This window comes from Anomalospiza imberbis, chromosome 18 (assembly GCF_031753505.1).
Source record: "Anomalospiza imberbis isolate Cuckoo-Finch-1a 21T00152 chromosome 18, ASM3175350v1, whole genome shotgun sequence".
NCBI lineage: Eukaryota > Metazoa > Chordata > Aves > Passeriformes > Viduidae > Anomalospiza > Anomalospiza imberbis.
This window is the reverse complement of record NC_089698.1, coordinates 12,867,830-12,882,311: the sequence shown is the minus strand read 5'-3', so window position 1 is coordinate 12,882,311 and position 14,482 is coordinate 12,867,830. Positions and strand designations below refer to the sequence as shown.

General features: G+C 62.8%; 1 protein-coding gene across 1 annotated transcript; it reads left to right on the top strand.

The window, feature by feature from the left end:
• Positions 1-2,354: 2,354 nt before the first annotated feature.
• Positions 2,355-13,463, top strand: TBC1D10A (TBC1 domain family member 10A). Its single transcript, XM_068209198.1, has 9 exons — positions 2,355-2,628; positions 5,796-5,895; positions 9,015-9,122; positions 9,268-9,374; positions 9,926-10,040; positions 10,255-10,320; positions 11,337-11,526; positions 11,805-11,959; positions 12,153-13,463. The coding sequence occupies exons 1-9, from the start codon at positions 2,429-2,431 to the stop codon at positions 12,543-12,545; spliced, it is 1,434 nt and encodes a 477-aa protein (XP_068065299.1). The 5' UTR covers positions 2,355-2,428; the 3' UTR covers positions 12,546-13,463.
• Positions 13,464-14,482: the final 1,019 nt, after the last annotated feature.

The following is a 14,482-nucleotide window of genomic DNA, read 5'->3' as shown; positions in this document are numbered from 1 at the left end:
AGCTCTGAAATGGAGAAGTTGTGTTTGTATCCTGGGCCGGGCCCTGCTGTGCTGAAGGTCACCCTGTGTTCCTCCTCCTGCTGTGCTGGGCACCACTGGAGCTCCCCTGTTCCCTCTGTGCCCTCGGTAACAGTTTCAGCCTAGCCCCTTTACCGACTCTCCAGCAAGAAAACTTCCCGCTGGAAATCAGTTGCATGGAGCCTTGCCAGCCTGTTTCGATCTAAATCTGAGGGATGAATGCTGCAGCAGACTGTGTGTGTGGAGATCTGGTACAAAACAAGCGCCATCGGAGCCTTCCACTTCAGTGGCAAGGGCTGGTGGGCCTCTGCTGCCAGAAAAATCTGCAAGTAGGTTGAGTTGCTGATTTTAAGGAACCTCATTCCCTCTTCCTTTTGGCACAGTACCACCTTGAGAGAGATCCTTCCAGTACCCCCTGATCTGTGCTGTAAGAGGGAGGAAATGGAGCACCGGGCTCTGGAGGTAGGACGGACCTGCCCCTGGAAGGCTTTACCCAGGACAGGTCCCAGCACATCCCAGTCTCCTACAGATCCTTTGATGTGTTATTTTTGGGAGAGCCAGGCTGGTTTTACCTGTCTGGGGTGCTGTGGATGGGGACTTCGGGGTGACACAGTGGTGGTCTGGCCATGGGATCTGCAGGGCAGGGACAGCTTTGGAGAGGGAAACAGATCCCACCACTGCCCCTGGAAGTGCCCCATGGCAGTGGATGCCCCAGTGCTTCCCAGCACAGCCCTCCTGCCGTCCCAGTATCCAGCCTTCCTGGAATGCCAGTACCATCCCAGTACAGCCCCACTGTGGCTGTCTGGTCCCACTACAGCCCCCTTAAACAGGTCCCAGTACAGCTCTGCTATGGCCCATACTGGTCCCAGTATGGCCCATTTTATCTCACACTGGTCCCAGTATGGCCCCATTATATCTCATCCACATCCCAGTGCAGCTGTGTTGTATCTCATACCGATCCCAGCACAGCGGGTTATGGTCCGTACTGGTCCCTGCACAGCTCGTTATGGCTCGTACTGGCCCCAATAAACTCGTTATATCTCATGCAGAACCTAGTACAGCTCCTTTATGTCTCGTACTGGTCCCGGTCCATCCCGTCGTGTCCTTTACTGGTCCCGGTCCATCCCGTCCTGTCCTTTACTGGTCCCGGTCCATCCCGTCGTGTCCTTTACTGGTCCCGGTCCATCCCGTCCTGTCCTTTACTGGTCCCGGTCCATCCCGTCCTGTCCTTTACTGGTCCCGGTCCATCCCGTCGTGTCCTTTACTGGTCCCGGTCCATCCCGTCGTGTCCTTTACTGGTCCCGGTCCATCCCGTCCTGTCCTTTACTGGTCCCGGTCCATCCCGTCCTGTCCTTTACTGGTCCCGGTCCATCCCGTCGTGTCCTTTACTGGTCCCGGTCCATCCCGTCGTGTCCTTTACTGGTCCCGGTCCATCCCGTCGTGTCCTTTACTGGTCCCGGTCCATCCCGTCCTGTCCTTTACTGGTCCCGGTCCATCCCGTCGTGTCCTTTACTGGTCCCGGTCCATCCCGTCCTGTCCTTTACTGGTCCCGGTCCATCCCGTCCTGTCCTTTACTGGTCCCGGTCCATCCCGTCGTGTCCTTTACTGGTCCCGGTCCATCCCGTCGTGTCCTTTACTGGTCCCGGTCCATCCCGTCCTGTCCTTTACTGGTCCCGGTCCATCCCGTCCTGTCCTTTACTGGTCCCGGTCCATCCCGTCGTGTCCTTTACTGGTCCCGGTCCATCCCGTCCTGTCCTTTACTGGTCCCGGTCCATCCCGTCGTGTCCTTTACTGGTCCCAGTCCATCCTGTCCTGTCCTTTACTGGTCCCAGTCCATCCCGTTCTGTCCTTTGCTGGTCCCAGTCCATCCTGTTCTGTCTCGTACTGGTCCCAGTCCATCCCGTCCTGTCCTTTACTGGTCCCAGTCCATCCCGTTCTGTCCTTTGCTGGTCCCAGTCCATCCTGTTCTGTCTCGTACTGGTCCCGGTCCATCCCGTCGTGTCCTTTACTGGTCCCGGTCCATCCCGTCGTGTCCTTTACTGGTCCCGGTCCATCCCGTCGTGTCCTTTACTGGTCCCGGTCCATCCCGTCGTGTCCTTTACTGGTCCCGGTCCATCCCGTCCTGTCCTTTACTGGTCCCGGTACCTCCCACCCCAGCGCTGCCCCACTGCCGGCGCACGGAGCCCCGCCCCTCACCGACGCCCGCCGGCACTTGACGGACAGCTTCCCTCGTCGTCTCGACCAATCAGCCTTGGGGGCGGGCTCTCCTTTCCGCAATCTTGGCGGCTGATTGGCCGGGTCCCTGCTCCCGCCCAATGGCGGTGCAGAGAGGGGGCGGGGCCCGGGCGGGGCGTGGCCGCCGCCGTGTCCCGGCATGGCGGAGCGGCCGCGCCGCCGCTGAGGCGCCGCCATGGCCAAGAGCCGCGGGGGCGGCGGGCCCAGCTCGCCCGGCGGGCGCAGCCTGGCGGGCACCCGCGAGAGCCTCGCCGACCCTGGCGGCGATGAGCTTAGTTCGCTCGGCTCCGACTCCGAGATCAACGGCGGCGGCCCCGAGGAGCGGCGCGTCGATAAGTTCGGCTTCATCGTGGGCAGCCGCGGCGCCGAGGGGACGTGAGTGGGGGCCGTGAGGGGGGACCGTGAGAGAGGGCCGGGGCCTGGGCCGGGGGGGCACTGGGGCAGCGAGGCGCAGAGGAGCCGCCCCAGGCCCGGCCCAGTCCGCTCCGGCCGCTCGGCCCCCGCAGCGCCGGGCCTGGGGCTGGGCCGGGCCGGCCGCGGCTCTCCCCGCCCCGGGGGTTTGTCCCCGCCGCCCCCGGACTGGGCGCGGGGCCGCCCGGGACCGCTGTCGGGCATCGTTCGTGCCCGTGGCGGAGGCCGCAGGGATGTGAACGAGGGAGTGAGGCTGGAAGACCTGCGGGTGTTCAGGCTGGGGGAGAGACGGCTCCGAGCAGAGCTTAGAGCCCGTTCCAGTGCCTAAAGCGGCTGCCAGAGAAGCTGGACTCCTGGCTTTGGGCAGGGACCTGCAGTGACAGGATAAGAAGAAACGGTTTCCTTCTGTCAAAGGGCAGGGTTAGATGGGATACTGGGGAGAAATCGTTCCCTGTGAGGGTGCTGAGGCCCTGGCACAGGGTGCCCAGAGCAGCTCTGGCTGTCCCTGGGTCCCTGGCAGTGCCCAAGGCCAGGTTGGATGGGGCTTGGAGCCACCTGGGATGGTGGAAGGTGTCCCTGCCCATGGCAGGGGGTGGCATTGGATTAGCTTTAAGGTCCCTTCCACCCCAAACCGTTCTGTGATGTTATGATGGCTCTGTGAAGAGTCCCAAAAGCTGTTCCAGCTGTCCCATTTCCCTCTGAAGAGGGGGAATGGCTGGGAAGTGGTGTCCACCCCATTTGGGATCTGGGAGCTGCCAGCACACAGCTGGCTGGTCAGCTCCAGGCACTGATTCCAGTGGACTTTTGGCCTCTGTCAGGCCAAGGAGGCCAGGCCGTGGTGTCCCTCCGAGGATCCCTTGTTGGTAGTGCTGGCAAAGGCACCGTGGTCACCGTGCTCCGCAGAGGAAACCCTCGGAGGAAGTGAGGCTAACCCGAGGCGCTGGGCCCCAGGGCGGTGCTGACACCCAGGAATGTGCTGTTGCTGTCGAGCTGGTTCGGCAGCGTGTTTGGCGATTGCCTTCCTGGCCCTGCTTTCACAGCAACGCCCAGAGAAAGTCGGGATGGCAGTGGGAACGGCGGGTGGCAGCCAGCTCCTCTCCTGCTGGGACAGCGCCTGGAGCGGTCTCCTTGGGTTTTGCCCACCTGAGTGCTCTGGTGCCAGCTGTGCCTCAGTTTCCCTGCCTTTGAGGAGCAGAGCGTTCCCCCCCATAGCCCGTGGGTGTTATTCGGTGGGTCTGTGGGGTGGAAAGGTGCTGGAGGTTGGAATATTGGCGCTGGGCAAGGTGCATCACTCCGGGTGATAAACCTTGTCCCTCAGCACTGCAGGAGTGGTGTGGCCTCCTTCCCGCGGTGCTGCACCCTGTCCTGGCCACACAGCACATTTAGGGGACACTTGTCCTGGCTGTCATTCCTGTGGGTGTCCCTGTCCCTGCAGCAGGCAGCAGCAGCTCTGGAGGAAGGTTGTGGTGCTAGCTGTGTGCTAGATGAAGGTTGTGGAGGCTAGTGGCTGCTCCCAAGGGTGCTGGCAGTATGGTGGCTGCAGTCCCTGGGGACTGAGCCTCCTGCAGCACCCTGCAGATGTGCTGGGGCCCAGTCCTGCCCTGCTCCAGGGCTTTATTGGCTCACCGTCTGTCCAGGAGGGGATGAAGGGGAATACATGACGTCCTGCTGTGGCTGCCAGAGTTGGGTTTGCCCTTCTGGGGAGGAAGCACAGGAAGGGCAGGCAGGGTATCCGAGCTTCCATGGACGGTCTGAGGGCACCGCGAAGGGCCGAGCTGTGGGGATGTCACCCAGTGTGGATGCAGAGGAGCGCATTCCTGGCAGAGCGCATCCCGACACTTCCCCGCCTGGAGTGCCCCCACCCTCCCGCCTGGGCCATATGAAATGCAGCCGGTCCTCGCTCCCTGCCCGCTGCCAAGCAGCCATCAGCTGGGAACAGCTTCCAGTCTGTGCTGGCGGGGCTCCAGCAGGCCCACAGCCAGCTCCTGTATCCAGCGTCCCGCGCTCCCGAGCTTCCCACGCCTCGCGGAGCCCCGGCTGGAGGCCAGCGCTGCCTCCATCCCCGTGCCGGGCCGGGGAGCTGCCGGCCATGCCTGGCCGTGCTGGGGAGGGTGGGGAGCCAAGCAAAGCAGATCCTTTGGGAGCGGGTTTGCTCTCGGAACAATCGCGCTCGCCCCGTCCGACCCGCTGCGGTGGGTGGGACTCGGCGGGGAAGGGCTGGGCAGGGCGCGGGGCAGCGCTGCCAGCTGGATGCGGCCCTGGACTCACCCTGCCGCTCGCTTTCCGGCTCGCCATGTGGAGGGAGGAGGCCAGCCCTGCGTGTCCTGTAGTGGGGCTGGGTGCTGGAGGATGCTCAGCACCAGGCCACTGGCATCGGGTCCTCAGGAAGGATCTGACTCTCTCACTGAGATTGGCGTGGCCACAGGACAGTGTGGAGCAGAGCCTGGGAAGGCATCGAGTCTTCGCTGATGGCTTGGAGGAGTGTCTGCTCTCCTGGGATGTCCCTGTCTGGGCCTGCCCGAGCTGCCTGTCACCCATCTCTGCACAGATGCGGTGCCACGGGGGGTTGGAGGCCGCCGTGCCAGATTCGGCATGGCAGCAGCATTCCCCCTGCCTCAGCAGGGTTAAATCGGATTCCCTGGCTAGACTGAGCCGTTTCTGGAAAACACTCCCCTCCCTCCTAAGAGACCCTGGTCTGGGCTCGGCGCCGGGCCTGGAGCAGCTCCAGGCATTGGGAGCGCAGTGTGGCTGGAGCTGTGTGAATGACACGATGCTTATGGCCCTGGCTCTCTCTTTGTGGAGGTGGCCCCTGCCACAGGGATCAGGTCTTGCTCATCCCTCACCTTCCTGGCGTGTCCCTGGGGATGCTGCAGCACGTGCTGTGTGCAGTGCAGGCTGCTCCCGAGAGGTTTGAGCTGCTCTGCTGGTGCAGTGACTTCACTCACGGGTGGTGAGCGCTTCCGGCAGCTGCCGAAACACCGGCGCTGCCGAGTGTGTCCTGAGCCCTGTGCCTTGAGGGGTGCAGCCACCTGGGCATGGGGGGCACCCAGGGTGCTTGGGAGGCCAGGGGGCTCAGCACCGTACGGAGGGCCAGGCACCCACTGACCGGCCTCTTCCTCCCGGTCCCACAGGCTGGAGGAGGTGCCCTTGGAAGTGCTCCGGCAGCGGGAGTCCAAGTGGCTGGATATGCTCAACAACTGGGACAAGTGGATGGCCAAGAAACACAAGAAGGTAAGTGACAGCCATGTCGCCTCTGGGAGGTGGCAGTGAGGGACAGCCAGGCACAGCGGTGACCCTTTGGGACAGCCCGGTGTCACTGGTTCCCTGCAGACAGGCGTCTGTGTGCCTTTGGATGATACTGTTGGCTTGAATGGGCTGTTCATTCCCCTTGGAAACTGGAGCTTTGGGGGGCTGAGTGGTCCTGAGCCAGCCCACTTCTGCCTCCAACTCTTCCCTGCCGGGCCTTCCCGGAGCCTTCCTAGGGCTTCTTTGGCTGCCTGCAGGCAGCCATGGGAATTGTTTGCTCATGGAAACTTCTGTTCTGAGCCTCTCGCAGACCAAAAAAAGCTCGGTGTAGGGAATGTTTGAGCCTGATGTGCGTGACACTGATCTGTGAACAGGGTCCCTGGGAGACTCCTGGTGTGCTGACTCCATGTCTTGGTTTGCTGGTGCTCCCTGATCCCCTGAGCCTGCAGATGAGATGGGAATTGGGAAGCAGCAAGTCCAAGGTTGCTGCTGTGTGTCTGCTGGGAGCAGTGAGGCTGCTGGCATGGGACAGCAGTGCCAGAGAGTGGTTGAAGGGCCTTCTCCTCCTCCTGCTCCCCATGCTGGCAAAGTCTCCTCAGTGTGCTCAGAGTGCTGTCCCTATTCAGTGCCTGGTGAATGACACCGGAATCCCTCATCTGTTTCTTGGCTGCTCTTAAAGGATTTGGGAGAGTTTTCTGGGCCACGGCAGGCGGGCGCTTTGTTCCACAGGCAATTTCCACCACTCTCCGGCCATGTGCCACAGGGTGCCCTCTGGGATGGGGTGAGTGCTCCAGCAGCCCTGTGCCTGGCACAGCAGCTCCCTTGTGCTTGGCCAAGCCTCTAGGAGTCTCCATGGGGCTGATGTGCTGTTTAGTCAGTCCTGCAGCAAAAATCCATGCCTGGAGCTTTGGAGAGGCTGCTCTGGAATGCTGTTCTGTGCCTGTATCCCTGGGGCTGCTCAGGGAAGGCTGCCAGGCCTGGCCTTGGATGCTGTCAACTATCCTTGGTCTGGCAGGAGCCTGCTTGGTGCAGGTCCCTGCTGCTCTGGGGGAGCTCCCTGAGCCTGTGAAAAACCCCAGTACTTTTCTGGCTGCCTCACCAGGGTTGGCAGGCAGCCCAGGGATGCCTGGGCCAGCTCCTGCTGGGCTTGCTCACACCTGCACCGCTCCAGCATCCCAAAACGCTCCCTGCCTGGCCCTGATCCCAGCAGAGCCTGACCCCACATCCTTCACGGTGCTGTGCCGTGCCAGCACCGCGTGCTGGAAGGAGGGCAGACGTGTGGGTGTGCAGCTCCCACTGCTCTCCCAGCATGGGCAGCACTCCGACTTCACCTTGCTTTCAGCATCCCTCAGCCCAGACACACTCCTGGTCCCTGGAAGATCACGGTGGGATCGTGGGGCTGACGCCAGGACCCCATGTGGGACCAAGGGGATTTGCTGCTCAGCCCTGGTGCCGCTGGCTCGGCCAGCTGGAGGGGTTGCTGAACCAAAACCCAGTGAAGTGGTTTCCTTCCTGGCAGCTCAGTCAGCAGGAAGGGGAGCTGGCTGGAAATGGGGGCTGTCAGCAGCCATGGAGCTGCCACAGCAGCCCTGGGCATCGTCCACTGTGTTTCCTGCCAGCACAAAGGGACCTGCCTCAGCAAACAACCAGTGAGGGAGCAGCAAACCTCCAGGGGAGGTGATGGTACTGTGCTTGGAAACATCCACCTGCTCCCCAGTTGCTCCAACAAACAGGGAAACACAGCCCTGGGCAGGCAGGAGAGGCCTGGGGAGGATTTGGGAGCTGTTGGCCGCTGCTCTCAGAGCCCTGGCACAGTTGGCATGTGTCACCCAAGCAGGGACATGAGGAATGGAGGCTGTGCTAGGGTTTTGCAGGGTGTTGTGGGGTGTGACTGTGCTGAAAGCAGCAGGCTTGTGGGACCCACCTTTCTGCATACCCTGCCTGAGGACTGTGGGGAAGAGGACACATAAGGATGTGGAACTGCTGGACCCAGGCTGGGAGAGCTGGGGTTGCTCACCTGGAGAGGAGAAAGCTCCAGAGCTTTCCACCTCAGAGCCCCTTGCAGGGCCTAAAGGGGCTCCAGGAGAGCTGGAGAGGGACTGGGGACAAGAGATGGAGGGACAGGACACAGGGAATGGCTTCCCAGTGCCAGAGGGCAGGGATGGATGGGATACTGGGGAGGAATTGTTCCCTATGAGGGTGGGCAGGCCCTGGCACAGGGTGCCCAGAGAAGCTGTGGCTGCCCTGGCAGTGCCCAAGGCCAGGCTGGACAGGGCTTGGAGCAGCCTGGGGTAGTGGGAGGGGACCCTGCCCATGGAATGAGATGGTCTTTAATGTCCCTGCCAACCCGAACCATTCCATCATTCTGTGATTTGGAGCTGCTCCTGTGATGAGGAGTTGGAGTGGGATGTTGGGGACTCTCTTTTGATCCCTGCTGGTGCAGGCAGCACCAGAGCTAAGCTGGCTCAGCTTCCCATGTAGGGTAGGCACCGACTGCCTCGCCTGGACTTTGGTCCTGGCTGTTGCCCAGTGCCAGGGAAACCAGGGGCACAGGAAACTGTGGGCATGGGGCTGGCTCTAGGGGCCTCAGGATCTGGCCATGCGTGGAGATAGACCCAGACCTGCCCTTCTGCCAAGGATGAGCAGGTGGAAAGGCTGAGACGCTTGTCAGAGTGCACATCCCTGCTTTCCATGGCCCCATGGTGGGGTGGGGGGCTGGACTGAGGGCTGGGGAGCCTCCCCTGTGTCCTCAGTGCTTCCCAAGTGGGACAGAGCCACTCACTTCCCACCTTGACTCCAGTGTTTGCTTTTCCAGCTCCCAGCAGGATCTGGCTTTGAGGCAGTGCCAGGCTTGTTTGGAGCTGTTTGCGAGCCACGAAGCCTCTGCTGGGCCTCTGGCAGCTCCTCTGTGCTGCTGGTGCTTGACTGCCATTCCAGCTGGCATCCCTGCATCCCAGGCGCTCAGGGACACTTCTCCTTGTTTGGGAAGCAGCAGGGGACCAGCCTGTGGCCGTGGTGCTGGCCTGGCTCCCACCTTGCCCCAGGAGTCTCTTTGTTTCCCAGCGCTCTGTGATTTTCCCGTGACGGCTGTGTCTCTCCCGCAGATCCGGCTGCGGTGCCAGAAGGGGATCCCGCCCTCGCTGCGGGGCCGTGCCTGGCAGTACCTCTCTGGGAGCAAGGTCAAGCTGGAGCAGAACATGGGCAAGTTTGATGTGAGTCCTGCTGGGAACCCTCCTGCACCACCAGGGAGGGGGCAGTGCTGGCGTGCCTCCTGCTCGGGCTTGGGTGTACGTTAGGATCTCAGACATCTTGGGGAGGGTGTCAAGGGTGTTGCTCACCCCAACTTCCCCTCCCCAGGAACTGGACCTCCTCACAGGAGATCCGAAGTGGCTGGACGTGATCGAGCGGGATCTCCATCGGCAGTTCCCCTTCCATGAGATGTTCGTCTCCCGTGGAGGCCATGGGTATGTGGAGCTACTGTGTGTCCAGCCCTCAGCAGCTATGGATGGGGTGGGCACTGTCTATCCCAGCTCATGGAGCCACACTCATGCCCCAGTGTCCTCTCCATTCCTCCAACATTCCCTATACTCCCACAGTCGCAGAGCATCCACTGACTGAAAACAGGATGGCTCAGACCGGCTCTGACACCCAGTGGGGAGGGAATTGCCATGACAGGAGGGTAGAGGGAGGAGGTGGCAGCCTGTGGCCTCCGTTTCACCCGGAAAATGCTGCTCCCAATGTGTTGGGGAGCGCCTGTGCCCCTGTGCTTGCAGCCAGGTCCCTGCCTGCCCGTGCTCACGCTGGGCCGGATGATTGTCTCCATGCCTCGACTCCCAGATCCAGGCGGGATCTGCGCTCTGTGGGCCGAGCTTCCCAGAGCTGTTGGCCCGGGTCTGTGTGGAAAAGGGATCCCAGCCAGGGACTGACCCAGGCTCGTGCCTGGCGTGCACGGGGAAGGCTGCTGGGCCACGTGCATGCCGTGTGCCCAGCTGTGCGTGCCCGGGTGTCTCTGCAGGCAGCAGGACCTGTTCCGGGTGCTGAAGGCGTACACGCTGTACCGCCCGGAGGAGGGGTACTGCCAGGCCCAGGCGCCCATCGCCGCCGTCCTGCTCATGCACATGCCGGCCGAGGTACGGGCACGCGGCTCAGGGGACAGAGCTGGCACCTCCTGGAGGGTGTGGGGCCCTTTGGGGGGTGCTGATGAGTGGGGTGCCCGGTTCAGGGCAACCCAGAGTGCTCCAGGGGTGCTCTGCTGCTTGCCACCCTCTCCCGTGGTCCCTGGGAGCAGGGAGTGGGCCACAGAGATGTCCTCTGAGTGCTCACCTGCTGTCCCTTGGCTTGCAGCAAGCGTTCTGGTGCTTGGTGCAGATCTGTGAGAAGTACCTCCCTGGCTACTACAGCGAGAAATTGGTGAGTAAAGGGCTCACGGTGCTTTCAGCAGTGGCAGGGACCTGCAGGGTGCTGCATCTGGGCTGGGGCAACCCCCAGGATCAGTCTGGGCTGGGGATGAAGGGATCAGGAGCAGCCCTGGGGAGAAGGACACGGCGGTGCTGGTTGGTGAGGTTTGGCCATGCCCGTGTGTCCTGGGCTGATTCCCCGGTGTGGGCACCAGGGGAGGGAGGATTCTGCTTCTCTGCCCTGCCCAGGTGAGACCCCACCTGCAGAGCTGCCCCAGCCCTGGGGCCCAGCACAGGAAGGACCTGGAGCTCCTGGAGAGAGTCCAGAGGAATCCATTGAGCTCCTCTGAGGGCTGGAGCCCCTCTGCTCTGGAGCCAGGCTGGGAGAGCTGAGGGTGCTCACCTGGAGAGAAGAAGGCTCCAGGGAGAGCTCAGAGCCCCTTGCAGGACCTAAAGGGACTCCAGGAGAGCTGGAGAGGGACTTGGCACAAGGGATGGAAGGACAGGACGCAGGGAACGGCTTCCCAGTGCCAGAGGGCAGGGGTGGATGGGATATTGAGAGGAAATTGTTCCCTATCAGGGTGATGAGGCCGTGGCACAAGGTGCCCAGAGCAGCTGTGGCCACCCTATCCTTGGAAGCGCTCCAGGCCAGGTTAGACAGGGCTTGGAGCAACCTGGGATAGTGGAAGGTACCACATGGCATTTGGGTGGAATGAGATGAGTTTTAAAGTCCCTTCCAACCCAAACTATTCCACGATTCTGAATCTCCAGGCCAAAAACTTGTCCAGCTCCTCACCCTGGGGAAAGAAGGGGTCTGGGGAGAGGCTGGGTATTGCCACAGTCTCCCTGTTGTGATGTGGCTCCCAGAAGCATTTCACATTCAGGGATGGGGGTCTCAGTGTAGCATCCATGGGACACAGCTCTGCTCATATCAGGTGTAGAGGGTTGGCTGCCCTTGCTGGGGCCAGGCACTGGGGGCTGATCCCAGGGCTGGGGTATTCACTGGGATGCTGGTCCCTGTCCCTGCAGGAAGCCATCCAGCTGGACGGACAGATCCTCTTCTCACTGCTGCACAAGGTCTCCCCTGTGGCCTACAAGCACCTGAGCAAGCAGAAGATCGACCCCATCCTGTACATGACAGAGTGGTTCATGTGCGCCTTCTCCCGCACGCTGCCCTGGAGCTCCGTCCTGCGCGTCTGGGACATGTTCTTCTGTGAAGGTAGGAGCTCCCCACCATCCTCCTCCTCCTCCTCCTGGGGTGACTGCACTCCCAACGGCCATGGGACGTGTAGCAGGGCAGGTTGGGGCAGCCACAGCCACCAGTGGAGGTGGGCTGTTTTCTTGGGGGTTAGGAGGCATGTACATCCCAAATTCACCCTCTTGCATGTCCTGACCGTAAGTGGGACTGGGATCTGCTGCCCCACAGCATTTGAGGGACATGGTGGCAGTGTCTCCCTGTCCTACCTGGTACTCACTGCCTCACGTCTCCTCTTGCAGGAGTGAAGATCATCTTCCGGGTGGGCCTGGTGCTACTCAAACACACCCTGGGCTCCTCGGACAAGCTCAAATCCTGCCAGGGCCAGTATGAGACCATGGAGAGGCTGAGGGCCCTCAGCCCCAAAATCATGCAGGAGGCCTTCCTGGTGCAGGAGGTGAGGTGCCGGGGACGGCCTGGGGGCCCAGTGCCGCCCAGCTGGCCAGTGCTGCCAGACTGGGCTGTCCCTGGGCGGGCGGAGCACCGGGAGCAGCCCCCAAAAAGCTTGGTTAGCAGTTGCCTGTGCCCTGAGGGGGATCCCACACCCGGCCCCCGTGGCACTGTCGCTGATGGCACGAGTGTCCCCACAGGTCATCGAGCTGCCGGTGACGGAGCGTCAGATCGAGCGGGAGCACCTGATCCAGCTGAAGAAGTGGCGGGAGGCGCACGGAGAGCTGCAGTGCAAGTCCCCCCCGCGCCTGCACGGCGCCAAGGCCATCAGCGAGGCGGAGCCCGCGCCGCGCAAGGCACTGGAGCCCGTCCCTTCCATCGTCGTTTCCCCCGGGCCCGCCCCCGTGCCCAAGGCCCGCAAGAGCAAGGAGAAGAGCCGGGAAAAGAGCCCGGCCAGTCCTGCCAACGGCCCCGGGGCCGAGGGCAACGGGGCGCCCGGCACGACCCGGGAGCTGCTGCACCCCCAGGTCTCCCCCCACCACCAGTCCAAGGAGAGCCTGAGCTCCCGGGAGAGCGAGGACACGTACTTGTAGGGCCCGGCCCACACCCCGGGCAGCCGGGCTCAGCGGGGCTGCGCACGGACCCGGGCGCGAGGACACCGAGGGGGACCCCTGGCACCCGGCGCTGGGGGCTCTGAGCTGGAGGGATGGGACAGGGGGGGCGAGCGGCTCCGTGAGAACAGCGTGGCCCTCTTGGGGCATCTGTGGAGCTTGGCCAGGTGTGGTGACCAAAGGGGACACCGTGGGTCTGCGCTGGGTGCCCACCCCGCAGGGTGCTGGCACCACGAGCGGTGGGAGCCCGGGCAGGGGGTGGCTGAGCCACCCGAGCTCCCTCCCCACACTGGGGGGCTGGGCTGCCCCTCGGGCCCTTCTCCCCGTCCCAGAGCCCCTCGACCCATCACCCCCCGGGTCCCTCCTGTAGCCCCCACCCTGCGCCAGCCGGGCAGCCCCAGCCCCGGTTCCCGAGCACTTAGGCCTGGTGCAGGGCACTGGGGGTACACGAGGAGCCCTGGACCCCTCGCCCCCCTCTTATCTAGTGAGGATATATCAAGCTGTAGCCCTATATGTAGTACCCAACTTACCTACTCACTGAGCCTATTTATTATTCCTCCGAGGCAGGACAGGGACCGAGGCAGGATGCGCTAGAAGCAGCGGGATTTGATGCCGAGTTTTGGGGCTAAAGCCCCCCCATCCCATCCCCTCCCATCCCCAAGTTCCCCACAGCTCAGGGGGAGTGTTTACCCTGCCAGGGCTCACCCCACCACTGCCACCCCCTCCAGGCCCCGGCGCAGGTGAGACGGGGTGGGTGAGCAGCAGCCAGGTGCTCCCTGGTTGTGGGGTCCCCTCTGCCCCCCACTGCCCTCCCCGAGGGTGGGCTGGTGGGTTTGTAAAATAAAGCGGGAAAAGCAGTTTTGTACAAAGGGGTCAATAAAGCGAGTGTGTAAAGGCGCAGCCCTGGCTCCTACCTCTCTTGGCCTGGGATGGGGGGTGGAGGGTGGCAGGAGGCAAGGGTGTCACCTCCCACTTGCTGCACCAATACCAGCTTCGGGGGGCACCCTGCCCTGGACCCTACCCATGGTTCTCTATCCCTGAGGGCACCCCTCCCCTGCATCCCATTTGCACTGGACACTGACCCTGGCGTGCACCCTTCCCTGGGTCCCATCTCCCCTGGCTGCCTTTGTCCTGGAGGGCAGGTGCTGGGCAGTGTCCTGGGAAGGGCCACGCTGCTGTCACTGCTCCGTCACCGCAGAGGGTGGCCCAGCCCTGCTGTCTCACCCAGCCTTGTGGCTGCCCGTTTGAAGTGGAATGGGAGGAGACTGAGACCTGCCCCAACTTGTGATAGGTGGCTGCCAGGCTCTGGTGCACTCCCATCCCAGCACCCAGGCCTTTCCCCCTCTCCCACTGTCACAGCTCCTGTGGCTGAACCGAGCCAGGGGACCCCTAATTAATCCCATGACACCCCAGAGCTCAGCTTCCCATCCCAAAATGATGCCCGGGCCATCTCTCTCTCCTTCCTGCAGGCAAGAATTCTGCCCAAACCTCCATTCCTCCCTCCACAAACCCCTTTTTCCCGGGGTGGAGCTGGTTTGGTGAATCCCCTCTCCAGGCCTGGCGTTGGGGCTGAGCATGTGGGACCCGGTTGGGTGCTGGGGTTGGGGGTAGAGTGGGGTTGGCAGTGGCTCCCAGAGGGGTCTCCCTTGGTTGGGCACCCCGGGCTGTTGAATTGAGGCTGGTTTGGGCATCCCCAAGGCTGCAGTTCGGGGGTACCCTGGGACTCTGAGTTGGAGCTGCTCCAGGCACCCCGGGGCGCTGAATTTGGGCTGGTTTGGGCACCATGGAGTTCTGTACTGGGGCTGGTTCCGGGGCTCCGGTGGGGCTATCCCGGGTCTCCAGTGCGGGCATCCCGGGGCTCTGAACTGGGGCTGCTCCCGGAGCGCCGGGCCCGGGTCCTTGCCTGTCTCGCGGTGCGG